This window comes from Pelophylax lessonae, assembly GCF_965119305.1.
Source record: "Pelophylax lessonae genome assembly, chromosome: 5".
Taxonomy (NCBI): Eukaryota; Metazoa; Chordata; class Amphibia; order Anura; family Ranidae; genus Pelophylax; species Pelophylax lessonae.
In genome coordinates, this window is record NC_138772.1 from 67,339,775 (window position 1) to 67,359,888 (window position 20,114).

The 20,114-nt window shown below is 42.7% G+C and overlaps 1 protein-coding gene across 3 annotated transcripts in view; it reads right to left on the bottom strand.

Moving 5' to 3' along the window:
• Window positions 1-12,347, bottom strand: part of HACD1 (3-hydroxyacyl-CoA dehydratase 1) — a 96,988-nt gene extending 84,641 nt beyond the window's left edge. For all 3 annotated transcript variants that reach the window (XM_082258347.1, XM_082258348.1, XM_082258346.1), the window contains exon 1: window positions 12,163-12,347. In XM_082258347.1, coding sequence (XP_082114473.1) covers window positions 12,163-12,278 — 116 coding nt within the window. In that variant the 5' untranslated portion in view covers window positions 12,279-12,347. The remainder of the gene's footprint in view (window positions 1-12,162) is intronic.
• Between the last annotated feature and the right edge of the window lie 7,767 nt (window positions 12,348-20,114).

The following is a 20,114-nucleotide window of genomic DNA, read 5'->3' on the forward strand; positions in this document are numbered from 1 at the left end:
AGGAATTGCAGAAGAAGTAAATATCAGTCTGCCTAAAAATCCACACAAGTACCTTGTCCTTGAACAAACCTCTTTCTTTCTTGTTTTGTTAAGCATTTAAACAGCAACTTCCAAAAACGACTCAATGCAATGTGCATATGCAGCCATTCTATAGGTCAGTATCGCGACAACGTGTTTAAAGCAGGACTTCACCCTTATTGTGAAGTTCCCTCCTCTCCACTCCTCCTCCCCAAGTAAAGCGCACGTTTTTTCCTTAAAAGTTCTGCCCTGCCTCCTAATGTCCATCATTTGCCTAGGCGAATGATGGTCATTATGCCTTCTATGGCATTGGAAGTGCGTATCCTAGGAAGCATATTGCTTCATAAAGAAAGGGGGATGGAGGCGGACCTAGCGGCTTATCATCCTAAGGCCGGTTAAACTTGGAAAAGCCAGCAGACCTCGGGATGATGTCATACAAAAAATGGAGACGCCGGACTGAGCAGGGGCAAAACTCTGACAGGATTCTGTAAGAGACCACTGAATCGCTGGGCGCTGAGTATCTAAAACATTCACCCACCACAAGGTATGCAGGGTTTAAAAAAAATGGGAGGGCTGAAGAGCCGCTTTAAGGTTTCATTCACATTGGATTCGTACAATGTGAAGAACATTGTGGAGTAGAGCTGAGGGTAGGCTGCCTATATAAAAGAATGGAGATGCAATGGCTATACAAACTAACCCACACAGTTAAGTTTGACAGGTATGCAAGGACGAGTGCATGTCCCCGAATGCATACCATTGATGGATGGCTACCATCAAAAAATCCTCCAGACTTGGCGACTGCAAATATGTTTAATCCCTCATAAGATCCAAAATATTAGTTGTGGGGAAATGAGATCTGTTCCTTCCGATAGTATGAAAGCTGAATGCAGATATACAATGCCATGCTCCAGCCTTATAGAACCAACTATGGACTGACTAAGGGCCCATTTACACCAGGTGTGGTGGGTCTGCGTTAGATGGCTTTTCCACCCAGTCCCAACAAATGTTACCTTTGTGCCTGGTACACACCGCTGCAATGTGGTGGTGTGCACTGAAGAAAAGTACTTTATACACTACTACCAGCAATCTACCTCCTCGGTGATCCATGAACTTAATGGAATGTCACTTTGGGGTTTATTTACTAAAACTAGAGAGGGCAAAATTATTCACAATTCTGCAGAGAAACCAATCACGTTCCAGGTTTTATTGCTAAAGCTTAATTAAACAGGCTGAGGTTAGAAGCTAGATGGTTTCTCTGCAGAATTGTAACTCATTTTGTTCCTCTAGCTTTAGTATATAAACCTCTTTGTGACAATTCAATAAAGTTCATAAAAAAAAAAATTGAACAGTGTAATGTGCCAGGATTGGAGCCTCAGCACTGCAGTTGTCCCGTGGCATTGCGCCAAAAACAGCCGCAGCTGGTGTGAAGTGACCCTAAGCCCCTGTTCACATTGGGCCGATTTGACATGTCAAATCATATGCCTATTGCCGTCCGAATTAGTGTGACGCCAACTTTGCGGCGCCACACCGATTCTCAAAAGTAGTTCCTGCACTAATTTTGGTGACTTCAGGGGCAATTTCAATAGACATCTGTGCATGAACCCACGCAGATGTCTCTCAAATCACCCCGAACTTGCACTGAAATGCCGGTTTGAAATTGTGCGAGTTCAGCTGATTTCAAACCCGCATTCAGGTGTCCTTTTATGAACGGGTGAATTTTTTTCTCCGTTGGCTTCTCTACAGTTCTCCAGGGAAAATGATCACATCTGGCACCCCTTTTATGAATGGGAGAACTTCAGTTCGCCCAGGGTGATCAGAGGAGAACGGTTTTCTCGGAGATCTGTGTAGAAGTCAATGGGGCGCCTGTAATCTCGTGAGACAAAGCGAGATTACAGTAGTATGAAAATCCCTGGCGCGCTTTAACAAGCAGAGATAAATTATCACTGCTGAGTACACCAGGTTAATAAATAATAGTCCCCTTACATATATATATATATATATATATACTGAATACACACACACATACATTGTATATATATATACACATTAAATAGATATCTACGTGTATGTGTGTATATATATACATGTATATATATACATAAATATGGCAGGGGGACATGATTACTGTGTTCGGGGGTCTGAACGAGGAAGAAGGAAGTCCATAATCTTCCTTTTTCCCCCTCAGTTCTCCCCCGATTCTGTCTTCACTCCCCACTTCACAAGCTCCAAGCTGGTGAACCCAGGAGTGTGAATTCTGACCCAGATCGCCAGTGAAGTGCGGGGATCACAGCTTCATAGTCTGGCTGTTTCTGTGTCAGTCAATGACAGATTCCTGTGTGACGAGATGATCAGCGGAGAACATGTTCTCCCCCGATCATTTCTGTTTCATAAACTGAGAATGATCGGAAATGAGCTGTGATCAGCAGGATCACTGCTCATCTCCGTTTCATAAAAGGACACCTCAGTGTTAACCTAGGCTAAGTGCTGTCTGGCACTTTCAGGTGTGTCAAAAAGAGTGCCCCCTGCTGGGTTTTGTGTGAATCCACCCACTGGCTGTGAATACAAGGCACAGTAGTGACACGGCGGCCAACTAGAGATATAGCCCCCAGCAGGGGACAAACTATCCACCACTCATGGAAGTGTCAGTAGAGGTGCCCAAAGCACTTCAAGATGCAAAGAGTAAACAGTGAATATAATGTTTCTTTTTTACAAGCTGGTTTTGTTTTATTTTTCCCTGGTAGCAGGGTGCACATGTGGTCTAATGCATCCTTCTATTTCCTTAGGGTCACGCAGAAATTTACCAGCATGTTTGAAAAACCCTAGTGTAAGATAGTAAATACTGTTGGTTTTAGAAGTTTCCTCCAAATAGTCCGACTCCTAGCCAGTTATTGCATGGGGCTGTCTTTTGGGTTCACAACCAGACTGTTTTTGACCAGTCTTGTTGGGTCACATTAGTAGTCTATCAGCATTGTAAAAAGCAGCTGTTTCTCTGACATATTGGTAAATCTGTCTACATGTCTTAAGTAACACAATTTATCAGAGAAGGGATCATAGAATAGGTTCACACCGGTGATAGCAAGTTGTGTTTAGGTTTTGAAAATGTTCCAAAGTTCACTGTGTACAATGTGACACGCAGCGATGACATTAATAACAAAACTTCTCCTCTGATCCGGCATCTACAAGACTTAAGCAATGAGGACAATTTGTATTGCCTTAAGCTGGTCTTATACCTGTAGAATTTCATTCAAAAAAGTTAAAGGACGATTTGACAATTGGTTTCAACTAGAGGAATTGAAAAAAATTAAAGGACAAGGATGGGAAATTAATGTAATGGGAACTAATTCATTTCTAATTGTTGAATTGGCTCCCAGCTAAGAAAAATCTTAACTAGTCTTGTGCAAATGCATTTGTCAAATCTTTTTATTCAAGAAAGTGAAAGTCAGTGCTAGGGAAAAATTGTGGCAGCTGGCATATTAGGTCAATGTATAAACCTCCAAATGAAATATTCCAGAATGCTGCGCTCAAATGTGTGCAATACTATATCAAATTAGTGCATCTGATCAATGTGTATTAGTACTGTAAGTGACAAAATAACATAAAATGTCCAAATGATTTTCAATTAACAAATAATATAAAGATCCAAAGAGTGCTCATGTGAACCACCACTAAAGTGAAAAAGAAAAAGAAGAGTCCTCTGTATACTATTCCTAACATATGAAGCAATAAAGTTATTTTTTGTATACAATCTTACCAGTATGCATGACAATAAAGTCCTTTATGTGTGAAAATAATGGTGTCTCGTTCCCTAAAGTCCACCACGGAAGGGATATGCAGCACCCAGAGTGTCCTCCAAGCCAGGGTTTCTCAACCTTTTTTCTGTCAAGGCACCCTTTAAATTTTGCACCCTCTCGAGGCACCCCATTTTAAAATGTAAAAACTTAAATGAATAGTTTTACATATTGCAGCAGCATGCACACACATAGGACACCCAACATTAGAGGTGATTTATTCTTTAAAATGCAATGTACCTTTGCACATTGGTACTGATTAGCATTCCAGCTTTTCTCTTCTGCCTATTTCTCTCCCTCAATCAGCTAACGTGACCCCAGTGGTGATAAAGAGGGGCAGGTAAGGGGCAAACAAGGATGTTCTCAGGCGTCTGGCATCCTTCGGATCAACCTATGCCATCATCAGTTGTTGGGACACTAGAAGCTGGCCAACACAATTCCCAAACTTGTAATGCTTCACATTAAAACACTGTGGCTTTGTGTAACAAAAAAGGCAGCCTTGATCCACCCTCTGTTTTGTTGAAAATTTTTGGGCAATTTTTGGACAATTTGCCAAGGCACCCCTGAAGAGTCTAGAAGACACCCCAGTGTGCCACGGCACCCTGGTTGAAAAAGGCTGCTCCAAGCCAACACCACTGTGCACTCACTAGATATATGCAGTGCGCATGTCAACAGATAGCAATAGGAATTTTCCAGAATCATTAAGTGGTTTCTTCCACCGGGAAGCTGTGCAACACCCAACGTGTCTGCCACACGACAACTCTATTTACTCACCAGATATAAATTTGTACCATGCATGGCCACAAATAACCAACATAATGTTCACAAGTCTATAAGGCCTCCAGCATTCACCACCACAGGGACCCTCCCATATCCAATAATAGCCGCTATGTGGAGAGAAACGTGCAGTGGAGCCACAAAAAAGTCATATAATGTAGTATTTTTATTATTAAAACTCAATAGAGTTCGATATAGGTTAAACAGCAAAAACATGCAGCCAAATGTGTAAAAGTTGAATCAATATAGCTCAATGAGCAATCACATCATAAAATACACATCAAGCACTTACAAAGATGGCCACCAACTCCGTATCCTGAAGTGGCAGCGTGACATCAGCACAAAGCTTTGTTCTGACGCTTTTCATGCGAAGGCATGGCCTCGCGGAATTGCAGAGCAATCCCTTTTTGTTGTAGTGTGGTAATTCTGCGCCGTGTGTATAATAGTTATCTAAAATCAAGGCAGCTGACACATAGGAAGTATACCGGACTTATACAGAAATAATAAAAAAAGGTGTTGCACCTTTAAACAAAGATCAATCAGTGTTCAAGCATAAAAATATGCAGACACGTAAAAAAATGTATTTAGGATTAAACAAAGAGTCCATGTAAAATAATTCCATAGAACAAATGATAGTCTATAATAAAATCACCAATCCAGTTGGCAAACAGCAAGGCAACGGTGTCCAATCAAATGTACCGCCACCAATGGAAAGACTGCAAATTCACCGAATAGAGCAGCTGCTGTTACAGCAGCAAGTAAGCCTCAAACACATATGGAAGTCCTTCTGGAAATCCCACAGTGGATCGCTTCCGCCACTCCATCTTACCAGGATTCCACTGAGAATAAATAAGCTAGCAGCACTCATTGGCTCTGAGGAAGGGGGCTTTGCCCTTGAACCGAGTCAGCCATAGCAGATTCGTGTCGACACTAGCACGCTATCCAGCACTGTGGAGTGCTTTGGGTACCTTGGAGATCTTTTGTCTGATCATGTTTACATGTGTGCTATCTACAATTGTTTGTAAGTATAACGTATATTATTTTGGAATTTTAATAAACCTTTTTAGTGGTAATGCACAAGGTCGGTGCGCCCCTCTCTTGTTGTTTTTGAGTGTTTATTGGATACCCTTGGTCTTGAGGGGGCGGGAAGACCATAAGCGATGCCAACAAAGACCATTAAACAATAATCCTTCCCTCATCATATACCACTTGAGTGCAGGAGAGTTTTTTGAATAAATAAGCTCACCCAGAGCCCAGAAGTGCATTCATAGTGTAGTAAGGTTTATTCCATAAATAAAATACACATCACGTGCAAAAAAAAAAAAACAATATGAACTTACATGGGTTGCTGCTGGCGACCCGGAATCGCTCAGCAGCGAGACGGCAATACCAAACGCCAGACTCGACACGTTTCATCAAAAAGGACGCTGAAACTCGTCGCACGCATGCGATCCAATTCCTGTCGGAATCCACAGTTCGCACTGTGATCTGTGAACCGATCAGGGGGCGGGGGGGGGGGGCCTTAACTTTGTATTGACACCCGCAGCGGTTGGCAGAGGGCAGTGTGAACTGCCTGCAAGGGAGATGCGATGCGGGAACCCGCACTAGAAACTCGCTGGTTCCTGCATCACATGTGTGTGAACCCAGGCTAAATGTTAATCATTTTGCCCTATGATTCTTTTGATTAGGACTATTTGACCATTTACATCTTTATAAGCCATTTCCAATCCAATCTAATGATGAATCGGTGATTGAAACAATGCTGATTGATCAATCCTTTTGTTTACAACTGAAAAACTGACTTGAACTCCCAAATGAATGTGATAATAAAGTAAAGGAATCCCATATCTGATCAATAGAGAAGAAATGTGCAGTGTGGCTGGCAGTGACTGATGTAAGCGGCTGAGTGTCCTCCACAGGGAATGTGACTGATATAATTACTTACATAACAAAGCTGAAATGTGATCGGGGTCACTAACCAGCAGTCCATGGAGCCAACACTCTTTGTAATCAAACAGGATTAATAGTGAAGAATAGTGTCTTTGTTGTTTTTACAACCAATCAGATCCTTTCTTTCATTCACTACTCTGAAAAAAGAAAATAGATGGAATCTGACTGGTTGCTATGGGTGACAAAGATATATTTTCTTTATTTTTAATAAATAAACACCATGACTATGGCAGTTTGGTTACAGGCAGGAAGGTGGCAGACAGTCAGTGACAAACTTTATTTATACAGTTCCTTGAAAAAGTATTCATACCCCTTGAAATTTTCCAAATTTTGTCATGTTACAACCACAAATGTAAATATATTTTATAGGAATTTTATGTGATAGACCAACACAAAGGAGTTGATTTACTAAATGCAAATAGATTGTGCACTTTGCTAAGTGCAGTTGCTGCAAATCTTAGTAAATGAGGGAAGCTTCACTTTGCAAATAATACCCAAAACATGCCAGGGAAAAAAACAAAAAACAAAACAGCATTTATGCTTGCACATGATTGGATGATGAAAGTCAACAGAACTTCTGCTCATTTACTAAGCTCTGGAGCAACTGTACTTCCAGAGTGCAACTGCACTTTGCAAAATGCACAGCCTATTTGTCTTTAGTAAATCAACTCCAAAGTGTTGGTCTATCACATAAAATCCCAATAAAATACATTTTCATTTTGGTTGTAAAAGGACAAAATGTGGAACATTTCAAGGGGTATGAATTCTTTTTCAAGGCACTGTAAATAGGGAAGCTGGTGTCTATGGGTGCCATGTATAGAAATGCCTGGGAGAATACATAGGGGGAATTTACTAAAGGCAAATAGACTGTGCACTTTCCAAAGTGAAGTTGCACTCTGCAAGTGCAGTTGCTCCAGAGCTTAGTAAATGGGGTAAAGCTTCACTTTTCAAAGAATACCCAATCATGTGCAAGGAAAAGAAAAATTGCTTGCACATGATTAGATGACAGGGGAGAACTGGGCCAGGGGGCAGGGGGGCAATTGCCCCCTGGGCCGCTTTGATTTCCTGTTAAAAGGCTGCACCGCTTCTGCCACAGACATGCCTAAATGATTCCTGGTGAAGAGAAGTAAAAAATCCCCGCAGCTGAACTACTGAGTGCGGGATGAAGACAAGGACAGAGCGCAGACCCCCTCCCCAGCATGGATGGTGTAAACTGTGTCTGAGCAGAAGCCAGTTCCATTCCCCACTGGAAACTCTCCCCTGGCCAGCCCCAACCAAGCTGTCCCAGCTCCCCCAAACCACCCCCTGCTGGATCGGCTGGGTAGAGAGTACCTGGAGCGGAGCTTCAGCCTGGAATGGGGGTCAGAAGGAGGCTGTGAAGAGGGAAAGTGGGAGGGGGGGCTGAGTCATTGCACCATGGGCCTCTGGATTGTACTTGCCCCCTAGGCCGAAAAATTGCCAGTCAGCCCCTGTTGGATGATGGAAGTCAGCAGAGCTTCTGCTTATTTACTAAGCTCTGGCACAACTGCACTTTGAAAATTGCAACCAATCATCTTCTCATTGTTATCCAATAATCTGCATAGATAATATAAAATCTGTTAGTATCAATAAAAGTTAACAGTATCTCTGATAGACCTAGACCTAGACCCCAAGCCTAATGGAAGAAAAAAATGTAAACTTTTTTTTGTCTCATTTGGGACGTTTTTCCTTACTTCCTGTTTCGGTGAGAACATTGTCCCCAACACAGAAAGAGAGGGGACATTTTTCCAACAGGGACACAATGACAAAAAAAGCAAATTTTATTATCATATTTTATTAACCACTTTACCACCGGAGGATTTTGCTGTCTTCCGTCCAGGCCACTTTTTGCGATTCGGCGCTGTGCGACTTCAACTGACAATTGCGCGGTCGTGCGACGCCGTACCCAAACGAAATTTACGTCCTTTTTTTCCCACAAACAGAGCTTTCTTTTGGTGGTATTTGATCACCTGTGCGATTTTTACTTTTTGCGCTATAAACAAAAAAAGAGCGTTTATTTTGAAAAAATAACAATATTTTTAAATTTTTTTATATGAAATTCCCCCCAAAAAAGATGTAAAAACCAATTTTTTTAAAAATTTTTGGCCAATTTGTTTTATGCTACATATGTTTGGTAAAAAAAATCGCAATAAGCGTATTTTGATTGGTTTGCGCAAAAGTTATTGCGTTTACTAACAAAGGGAAAGATTTCTGTCATTTTTGGTGTTTTTTTTTTAACGCGTAATGGCGGCGATCTGCGTTTTTTTTTGCGGGACTGCGACATTGTGGCGGACAGATCGGACCCTTGACTGACATTTTTGACACTTTTGGGGGTACCAGTGACATTACTGCAGTAATCAGTGCTATATATATGCACTGTTACTGTAAAAATGACACTGGCAGGGAAGGGGTTAATTTTATTGGAGAGGGAGGGGTTAATGTATGCCTGGTGCTTACTGACGTGTAGGGGGGGAGGTGACCTTGTGAGTCATGGACAGATCGGATGTCCAGCTATGCTGAACAGTCCGATCTGTCACTCCCTGTCACTATGGAGATCCGCCCGCTGTGTTTACACACAGCGGGCGGATCTCCACACTAGATCCCCGACGATCGGGTAAGAGCAGCGGCGATCGCCGCTGCTCCTCCCCTGGCCCGACTCCCGCTGTGAATGAAAACAGCGGGAGCGAGCCTCCCAGAAGGGGGAGTGTCTAACGACGTTAATACTACGTCGCTGGACGATAACGAGCCACTCTGCCGCAGTAGTATTACTGTGAGCGGTTCTAAAGTGGTTAATAGTATTAGTAGTGTGGGAAGGCTAGAACCCTCCTTTTTGGAAAGGGGCAAGGGCTTTTTTTCCCCACAGCAGATTGTGTTTTGCGTGTAATAGACTTCAATGGATCTGCACCAAAAACGCAAGTGATGCATTTTTGATGCTTTTTTTTATATATTTTTTGCCCAATAGGAAAGTATATAATAGGAAAAATAGTGCAGAGCAAAAAATGTATCTAAAAAGTCCATTCTAAAACTCAGAGTCCTAATAACTGGTAGCTGGAGACCACAACACGGTGCCGGAAAGATGTTCACAAACGGTGATAATCCCTTCACCAAGAAGCACTCTATTGTGTTCACCTCAATGTGTGACCCCTGTGTCACCAGTGGGTCAAACAGGCTCAGATAATAATCATGTAGGGTTGTCCAGAAATCGATAGCCTCCAATTTGGTGAGCTGTAGAACCTCCACGTCTCCAATGGAATCCCAGTGCATCAATCAAGACACAAAAGAGGAGATCTAAGTGTATACCGTATTAAACTTCCACATTTATTAGTATAATAACACACTTACAGGATAATCCTTCAGGTTACAGCAATGAATAGAATGAGCCGGGAGCCGATGCTCACTCCTTCGGCCCACGAGACAGCAGCAGGTGACATCACTAGGCTCCACCTCCCGTACACGTTACGTCCTACGGGACCCCCGCTGGCGAAGTCCCATAGGACGTAACGCGTACGGGTGTATTAGGGTGTACACCCCGAAGCGCAAACACGCATGTCTTTCTCTGCAGCCTCAGCTGCACTAGACAGTGAATGAATAGTAAGTGCTCTGTGCTGAGTGGCTTCCTTTTTATTCACAAACTGAAGCATAGTAAACACAGTTTACCTTGCTTTAGTTAGGAGTGGACACAGTGAGCGAGTCTGTTCACTGTGTTCATTTAGAAAAGGAAGGGGTTGGTAAATTACATATTTACTAGCCCCTTCCCCCACTTTCCATCCCCAAACTACAACTGCAGCAGCCGGGGGTAGAGGAGGGAAGCCAGCAGCAGTGCGGGGTAGGGGAGCCTGGGCAGTAGGGTGAATCGGCACAATACATAGTGATTAAGGTGTGCCCAGGCAAATCTGGCACACCCCCTGCGCATACCTATGGCAGGAGACCACATTTTGTATCAGCCACAAAAGCACCTCAAAAGCACCTCAAAAGCACTCAGAGTTTAATGGGCAGCTTTCAAGCGCCTAAGTGTGAAAGGGCTCTTATACTTACAGGTCCCAGGGCCGGCCCTACAATGGGTCCCACTGGGTCCATTGGACCCAGGCAGAAAATATCCATTAGACCCAGGCAGAACATTGACTTCCAAGATTTTTTTCCAGCAGTTTTGTGTGTCACCAGTTTGCGGCTCGTTACCAGCGGCATTTCCCCATCTCATACTGCCGCCTGTAGCGCAAACTGATGAGTATTAGGAGGCGGAGTGTCTCCTCGGGGGAACATCCCTCGCGCGATCGTGGTTTGTGCAATGACATCATACCTCAGCGCACTCCATCTCACGCAGGGCAGGCTGGACCTTCTAGGGCGGTGGCAGACACAGGAGTGACAGGAGGACTGAGGACAGACAGTGGTGTTTGGTGGACCAGTCTGGTGAGTTATGAAATAAGAAAAACAGTATATATAAAATTTTTTAAATTTTATATTTATATAATGGACGTGAGGGCCTTTTGTTGGGTATGTTTTTTTTTTGGGGGGGGGGGCAGCATTTTATTCTTAGACCCAGGCAGCACAATGTCTAGTGCCAGTCCTGACAGGCCCTCCCCCCCCCCCCCTAGAGTGTGACTGGGCAGTGAAAGGAGAAGCAGCAGACCAATGAGCTCACCTTTCCGTAACTCTGCTCTCTCCTCCAATAAGCATTTCTACTGTTAGCACATGAGCACTGAAGCAAAAATGATTGGCTCCTTGTGCTGCTTCTCCCTCTTCCAGTCTGAGCTCTGCTATACAGGGACTGCAAGAGGCTGAAATCTCTGGTATGTACACTGCTTGCATTTTAAAACTTACATTAAATCGTGTACCAATACAAAGCTGCATTCATTTGAGTATTTTATATTTGCCTGGAGTTTAGCTTTGATGGAAAGCAAATCATTCCGGTGGGATCTATGCACTAAATATAATGCAGAAGCTATGGCCGGCTCCCTTATTTTAGCAGTACTGCACTGTGAAGGTACAGCTATGTTGAGGGCTACATGCTTGTGTTACTGTAAAATGTGCCGAGGGAAGCACTTTCCCCGCCCACTGGCTTCTTATGCTATACTTAACCACACAGAGCGGCAGTATGGTGACACAGCTGCTGTAATGAACCCTATTAGGCAATGCAAGTCGCATGAACACAGAACTAATTGCTGTTCATTCACCATTCCTTGGCTACCTTTCCATTTCTCAAGAAATTCTCTTAATCAATAAAATGTCAAACAACCTAGAAGATTGATAACGGCTGGCACAGTTTGTGTTAAATGCCCTTTGATTGTCACATTTTTATAACGCAATCCATCTTTCCCGAAAAGCAACAACACAGTTTCATAAAATATTCTAAAAAACTTTTGGAAAGTTCCAAAATTTTCATTTAGTTGAATACCTTAATAAACTAAATATGTTGTTTTTTTCCCCCCTGTTTTTATATGCGACTTTTATTGATGCGTAAAGAATTTACAATGACAGAATATAATAAAAGAAAAAAGTAAACTGTAAAAAAAAAAAAATTTGATCTGTAGAATGCATTATAATCAGAGAGAAGGCAAAGGATTTGTACAGGTGTTATATCATAGTGCAAAATGTGAAAAAATGCGGTACGTACCCTGCGGTCATGGCAATGTTGTAAAAAGTGAGCCATGCTGTGGCCACCGCGCCAATCTGCTTTTTTTTGGTGTTTTCCTTCTCCTCCACAGACCCATCGTCCTCACTTGATGCCATGGCTTCACAGGGAAAAAGCTGCAGGGTCAGGCTGAAGTTTGAGGCACAGCTGACAGCTGGAGCTGACAAATCTCACATACAGTGGCACATGGCTCCTCCAATAATAGAGCACAAGGGAGGAGCGACCCAATAGCTTTGTCTTGTCTGGTGATGAATAACAGCAGAAACGAGTTTAACCGATATAAGGATGAATGAAAATTCTCATTATTAAGCTGGCCACACACAGAAAGATTTTGTTTGAGATCGGATCTGTCAAATCAACCCAACTTATCAAACAAAGGTAGTAAGAGAGACCACCAAACAAGCTAATCAAATTCCAGCCGCGTAGACTTACTAGGGTTACCACCTATTGTTCCATGGAAAACTGAAAAATGTGTGGAGCATTCTTTCTCAACCTTTTCAACATTGAGGAACCCTTGAAATACACTATATTACCAAAAGTATTGGGACACCTCACTTTACACGCACATGAATTTTAATGGCATCCCAGTCTTAAGCCTCGTACACACGCGTCGAAAATCGGCAGGGAATTTTCGTCCTACGACCGATCCGCCAATTTTCGACTTGTTAGCATGATGTAAAACGGTAAAAGAAACCTTGCGCTTATGGTGTGACTAAGTGAATGAATAAATATATAAATTATAACTAACAATCTAAAGTGTCTGTGCAATAGCTGCTAGCTGCAAATTAAAGTGCATGTGCCTTTAAGCGCCGGTTCACACTGGCGCGACGCTACTTTCAGGGGCGACCTCCGAGATCGCGGTGCGAGCAGCGCGCCGCGACCTCGGAGCGGCCGCCACAGACTTCATAACATTGAAGTCTATGGCGGTCGCCTCCTGGTCGCCCCAAAGAAGCTCCGGACCCTTTTTCTAGGTCGGAGCGACTTGTGTCGCTCCTATTAGAACGGGTCCGTAGCTTCCCTATGGGAGGCGACCTGTGAGGCGACCAGGTCGCCTCACAGGTCGCCCTAGTGTGAACCGGGGCTAAATAAATATACTACCAGTGTTGCAGCGCTGCTATTTAAAAACAAATATAAAATTGTGCAAAAATTATCAATACGTGCAAAAGTGCAACAATGTGCAAATACAAGATGTGTGAATCACACAATATGTTTAAACAATCATGCTAAAATTAATTAGAACATACTGTTAAAAGTCCATGAATATTATGCTAATCACATAAAGAATAAAAATATAAATATATAAATATAGCTGTGATCATAGGTGAAAAAAGTCCATATATATCCCTCAAAGTGTGAAATAATGGTGTTCCACTGAATCAATCCGGGTGCTCACCCCCTTGTGGTAGTCTACTACTCACCACAAATCGCTCGGTCATCTGCAGTTCAGTCATGAAATAGCAGCTTGCCTTGCCAGCTTGGACACACCGATGTGTTGGAATCGATCCTTGTACTGGTCCTTAGTGTATACTCCAAGTTCCCTCAGGCATAAAACAAAGGCCAAACATAGTGAAGTACGTTTCTCTTAAAGTTTATTCAAGATAAGGAAATGTACTTACAAACATATATCACAAATGGGCGACATGAAAGCACGGCTCGGTGGCTTGCTGCTCTCGCAGCGTGCGTCTCACCGGCCGGAAGTGACGTCAGGTCCGCTCAGCCAATCGCTAGACGCGTTTCGCCGTCCAATAACGGCGTCCTCTGTAGCTCTGATGCTTCCGACAACCGACTCCGACTTTTCGGCCGAAAAAAATCTGGTGTGCAGGCCATAACATTTTTGTCGGCAGTCAACACAACGTTCGATTTTCCGTCAGTCAGTACAGATTTCGTCAGACAAAAATCTACTAATCGGAACACGCATGATCGGAAGCAAATAACAACCCGGAAGAATATTCTGAAGAAAACTAGCCATTGTATCAAGAAAGAACTTTTGTCTCGCGGCAGTCAAAAAAATATATGAAATGCGGAGCACATGCTCATCTTGGTAAATGTGAGAAGAAGGAAGCTGCTGCTCATAATTCTATACTTTACAATTAAAGAGGCGTGTGTTCTGTTATGATGATGATAAGGATTTGGCTATTCTATATGGTGCATGTATTTTTAAAAAATAATTGTTAAAACTCCACCATTTTCTTTGTTTTATGACTGCAAATATCTAACTATTGATGTGTCCCTTTATTCTTTTTGAAATGAATGTATAAAACATATATTGCTGCTTACTCCCAATATGCTAAATATTAAAAAATAAAGATAGGCAAGTACCGTATTTATCGGCGTATAACACGCGCCTAAATTTTAGGAGAGAACTTTCAGGAAAAAAGCTGAAATTTTAAATAAATGATAACACGCACCTAAAAGGATAACACGAACCTAAATTTTAGGAGAGAACTTTCAGGAAAAAAGCTTAAATTTAAAATAAACAGCTTTGAACATTTTTTTTAAGTGCCCACGAATGCAGCCTCCTCATCAGCGCAGTGCCCACAAATGCAGCCTTGCCAGCGCAGTGTCCATCATTGCAGCCTCGCCAGCGCAGTGTCCATCATTGCAGCCTCGCCAGCGCAGTGCCCATACTTGCAGCCTCACCAGCGCAGTGCCCATACTTGCAGCCTCGCCAGCGCTGTGCCCATACTTGCAGCCTCGCCAGCGCTGTGCCCATACTTGCAGCCTCGCCAGCGCTATGCCCATAGTTGTAGCCTCACCAGCGCTGTGCCCATACTTGCAGCCTCACCAGCGCTGTGCCCATACTTGCAGTCTCGCCAGCGCTATGCCCATAGTTGCAGCCTCGCCAGCGCTATGCCCATAATTGCAGCCTCGCCAGCGCCAGTTACACTATGTGAATCACTTTTTTGAAAGTCCAGGAAGCAGCGCCGTGAGGTAGAAGGGGGCGGGCGGGGCCGAGGAGATGGAAGGACGCACGCGCGGTCATGGGAAGTCCCGGCGCCTATGATAGACGTCGGCATAGGAGGCGGGACTTCCGATGACAGTGCGTCCTTCCTTCTCCTCGGCCCCGCCCGCCCCCTTCTACCTCAGAGCGCTGCTTCCTGGACTTTTTTTTTTTCCATATCGGCGTATAACACGCACTGCTACTTTTTCCTCCATTTTTAGGAGGAAAAAGTGCGTGTTATACGCCGATAAATACGGTAGTTTGTTTATCATTATATTTATTTTATAAATAAAGAAATTCCAACATAAATATAGATATACTCTCCTTATTAAAAAAAAAAGGGGCATTTCCTCCTCATATAAACTATAAATAAATAAAAAGGGAAAAAGGGGTAACAGAAAAAACATGTTAAAAATTTGTGTCATTTATAACTGGGAATAAGTATAGTCATGTGACCATGGGGGTAGGTGGGGATCAGGGGCATATTGCCACTGACTGCCATGTGGCATTTGTGGCTGTGGTGGAGGTGGTGGCTGTGGTTGCTGTGGTGGAGGGGGTGGTTTAAAATCAGAGAGGTGGGTGTGCTCAACACCCCTCTATTGAGCACCTGGAGGATGAGGAGCTCTGCCCTTCGCCGCTGCTACACATTCATTTGGTGCAATTTGTTGGTAGTCAGAGAGCCAAATGACTCTTCCTCATCTGGCTTCCTCTTGAGGGCTATAGAGGCCTGGCTCAGAAAAGCTGTCGTTATCTCCTCCAAATTTTTAATTTTCATTCTGCGTTTTAGAGGAGGTTGGCTGGATACAGACGGCTCCACAGACTCCTGGCTGGCACTTGCCTCCTCCACACTGACACTTTCCTGTTGATGAAATTAACAATTTATTATAATGTTATAGTGTATATAAAAAGTCATGTTTGTTGGATTATTTTAACCAAATAGCAGACTTTACATAAGGGTGAATTATTGTCTTGATAATATTTTTATGGCATCATTATCTTTATTGCAGACAATATATTGTGAAATGCTATACCTGTGTCAAGTTTGGCTCCAGGATATCTTCCTCCTGGCTTGCACCACATGAGCCCTCTGCCAAAGTGGAAGCGAGCGTCAACAGGGAAGGCCTGGATTTGACATGTTCCGTCAGGAACCGCAGGCTCTCGAAATACCAGAGCCTTGGGATGTAGATGTCCTTGGTACCAGCTCCTGACTTCTTCCGACTTTTTTATTTTGTTTAGCTCCCTTTTGTAGGTGGTGCGGAAGTTTCCGATTTTGCCTTTGACATAATTGATGTCAGCATTAGGGCAAATCGGTTTGCATAACTCCGCCAATTTTTGATATCCCTCACTTTTCATTTGCTTGTTTGAGTAATCCATACTCTTGACCTTCCACAAACAAGGCAATTTGCGGTATTCATCAATGAATGTTTGCAAAAATTCTGGAGAGGTAAATTTATCTACCATTATGATGTATATGCCTGCAAGACACAACACAACACAAAACATAGGCAAAGATCTTGTATTTTGTCACATAATAAAGATAGGCCCAATATAAGCTGTATAGGGCCCAAAACACCTGCTTTTGAATCAAAAGTCGTACCTTTGTTTGTGCTGAAGAATCGTGGTTCGCCGATCGATCGTGCTCCTCGAAATGATCTGTCCGATGGCGAATCGGCGAGCGAATGATCTGGCGTCCTTTAAATACAGCGCATGCGTCAACTCCGCCTCCAGTAGCGCGCTGACGCAGGGGCGTGTACTTGCCGAATATTAAGCTGCATGCGACACACACACATGTGAGTCGGCGGAAGATTCGTGGAGGAGATGGCGGAATCGCGGAGTTCCAGTGAAGGCCGCAGTGGTTGGGTGAAGAAAAAAGCAAAAACCACACCTATGAGCAAGGGTCAAATGGTGGAGATGGTGGCCATACTAGAAAAAAATTACTATGATGGCAGGCTGCAGAATTATGAAAGGCCCAACTCCAGAAAAGACAGAATTCTGGATAAGGTGATCTCAGCTTTAAACAAGATTTATGGGGTGGATCGATCAAAGGACCAAATAAGAAAAAGATGGTCAGATCTTAAACATCGGGAGCAAGAACAGCTAGGTCACATCCATCATATCCTGAAAAAAAGTAAGCAACATTTTTTTTTAAAGCAATATGTATTGGGTATATTTGGTGTATGTTGTATAGATGTATAGATACTAATGTATATGAAAACTGTACTTTTTTATTTTTTATTGGTCATGTCTTGATTTTATTGATATATTGATGATTTATTTTTATATTACATTAAAAGACAGGAATCCACAGTAAACTATATACGCATTTTTTTTGCAAAGAATTTTCTTTTTTGCAAAGAATTTTCTTTGCAAACTCATATTTGTTCCATATGATTTTTTTTACCTAAATAGGGCAAAAACGAAAAATGAAAATAAAAGAACGATAAAAGATGAGGAGAAGGGAATCGACAGTGGCTGATCCATCCACATTGGATGAAGAAACAGAGGACATGGGCCCTGATGCTGAGACAAATTCCCAAAAAGGTAATTGTTTCCTATGCTGAGTCAAACATTAATGTCCCTAGTTTTTAGGAGGTAACCATGTAACATGTCTGAATCTTTTATGTGAAAATAGCTGTCAAGCAGTGCACCATGTCGTAGCTAATCCCAAGGTGAACAATAAAGCAGTCCTCAAGGGGGCAGTGCTACATAAATAACGCATAATCGTTATTTTTTTTTTTTGTGAATTGGACATAATTTACCGCATGCAATTATGTATTCAAATGAGTACTATGACCCCATTATGTGCTAACTGTTGATTCTATTTTAAAGCCACAAAGCCCCTTAGAGGAAAGAATTTTAGAGATAATACTACTTATGTAGCACCCTACAGGTAGGTGCTAGATAAATGTATAGTGGGCCTTGTCTGCCTAACAGCAGGGCTGTGATTTATTTAGCTAGGGTGTCAGGGCTTCCAGATGTGCCTGCTGAGGGGAGAAGTATCCCCATTGGCTCCTGTGAGAGGATTCTCATAGGGCAGTGTGGGAAGCCCAATCAGGGGACACATCCCAGCTTTTAACTGCCCCAGAAGGCAGATTATGCTGCAAAGGATTCTGGGAGTGGGTATAAGTTTGGGGGGAAGTGCGTGGCACTGTGTCTTTGGTGGGAGCAGTGTCCCAGGAAGGAGAGTGCGGCTGTCTCTCCTCCTGTCTGAGGAAGGTGGACGTCTCAGGGTGTCGCCTGAGTATCCAGATAGTTCTGAGTTGAGCTGAGGGGATCCGGTGTGCCTAGAGCCTGCAGGGACAGAGAGGGGTCCAGTCCAAGGAAAGCCTACACAGGTCGTGAGTACTGAGGATTGCCCCTGGGGGTCTGCCTGAAGTTAGAGGGGACCACTCTGGAAGAGGTTTTGGGATCCAGAGTCAGCTAGCTGTAAAGGGGGTACCTAGGTTGAGGACCCTGAAGCTACAAAGGGGGTACATAGTCAGTGGACCCGGAAGAGTTCAAGGTCAAAGGGGGCACCTGCAGTCTGGGCCCTGAATTGCACAGAGCATGCCAGTTAAAGTGAAAGCTATACAGAGTTCTACATTATACTACCTCAAGCAGTGCCAGGCGAGGGAAAGTATGCAATGACTTTCATAGTACAACAGTGTCAGAGGTTCTACAGTTCTCAGTCTTGGATCTTCTGGACTATAAGTCGAGGATTTAGCACTTCTTCTGTTCTACAGAGTGTTCTCAGTGTCAGTGAGCGTTGGCTTGCACCGGCTGGCGTCACAGAAGCGCCAACGGGCATTTCAGGAGTAAAAGTCCCAATTGTAATTAGTTTGAACCGCAAGGAGTATCCCACTCATTCCCTTCTCCCATCCCCTAATTCTAAAAAAAAACACAAACAAGGATGCCTAGTTGTCGCTGCTTCAGTTTGTAAGAAATTAATAATATCTCGCTGGGCCGCCTCCATTATGATCGAAATTAATAATATCTCGCTGGGCCGCCTCCATTATGTCAGAATGTTTATACTGCTTTGAATATAACAGTGTCTATTTATGTCAATAAGCAAAGATCTGTGCGGAAGGAGAATCTCACTTATTTCCACAAATCAATATGTAGCGAATTCTATTTATTGATTTCTTTTTAAAAGCATATACCAATCTTAGTGAAAACAGTCTACAGTATGGAATATATAATATTTATTCACGAGACATGTAATCACGATAAATAATCAAACTTGAGATGACACAAAAAGAGAACTTTACATAAAATATGAACTTCAAACAATAAATTCAATGTGATGTGTAGCTCAATAATGAAAGTAAAAATAAAGCAAGATTACGTTTTCTCCAGGCATAGTATAAACCATAAATGAATGTTCTATATAATCAGACCACAATTGTCTGTGCAATGCACAGTCTGATAGTCACTCCACTGCAGATGAAGCGAGAATAGGCTATGCAAAACGTGGGACTAATACGCCAATATGCGCTAAATCTGATATTTATAAAAATGTTATAAAAACAAAAATCAGCTTTTTAGAGAAAAATCTACATATGGTTTATATGGCTGGGATTGTACTCTCGTTACCCTTTAGCATGAAATGTAAAACATTTAAGGAAGTACATAAACAATATTGAATAATAATCAAATAATTAGCAAGGCATATTTACCATATTTAAAATGGCTGCTAGCTTAGAATGGTCGTTACCAGAGTCCTTAAGATGGCTGCATTTCCAAGATGGTGGCCAATTAGGGAGGAGTTTCATTTGTCGTCCCTCAAAGTTTCAGATACATGATGGAGCAAAATGGAGTCTGTATAGATGAGTCTATGCATAGCTTTAGTAGCGTGTGTATTGTATGTGTGATGTATGTTGGGCAAATGTCATGTGATGTGTGTCCCTCTCTCATCTGGGGTTGCCTTTTTATATGGTATAGAACAAAGGACTATTAAAATTACCATAAGTTAAACCCAGAGGGAGTAACATGATCCCCATTGGTTGGAACATCT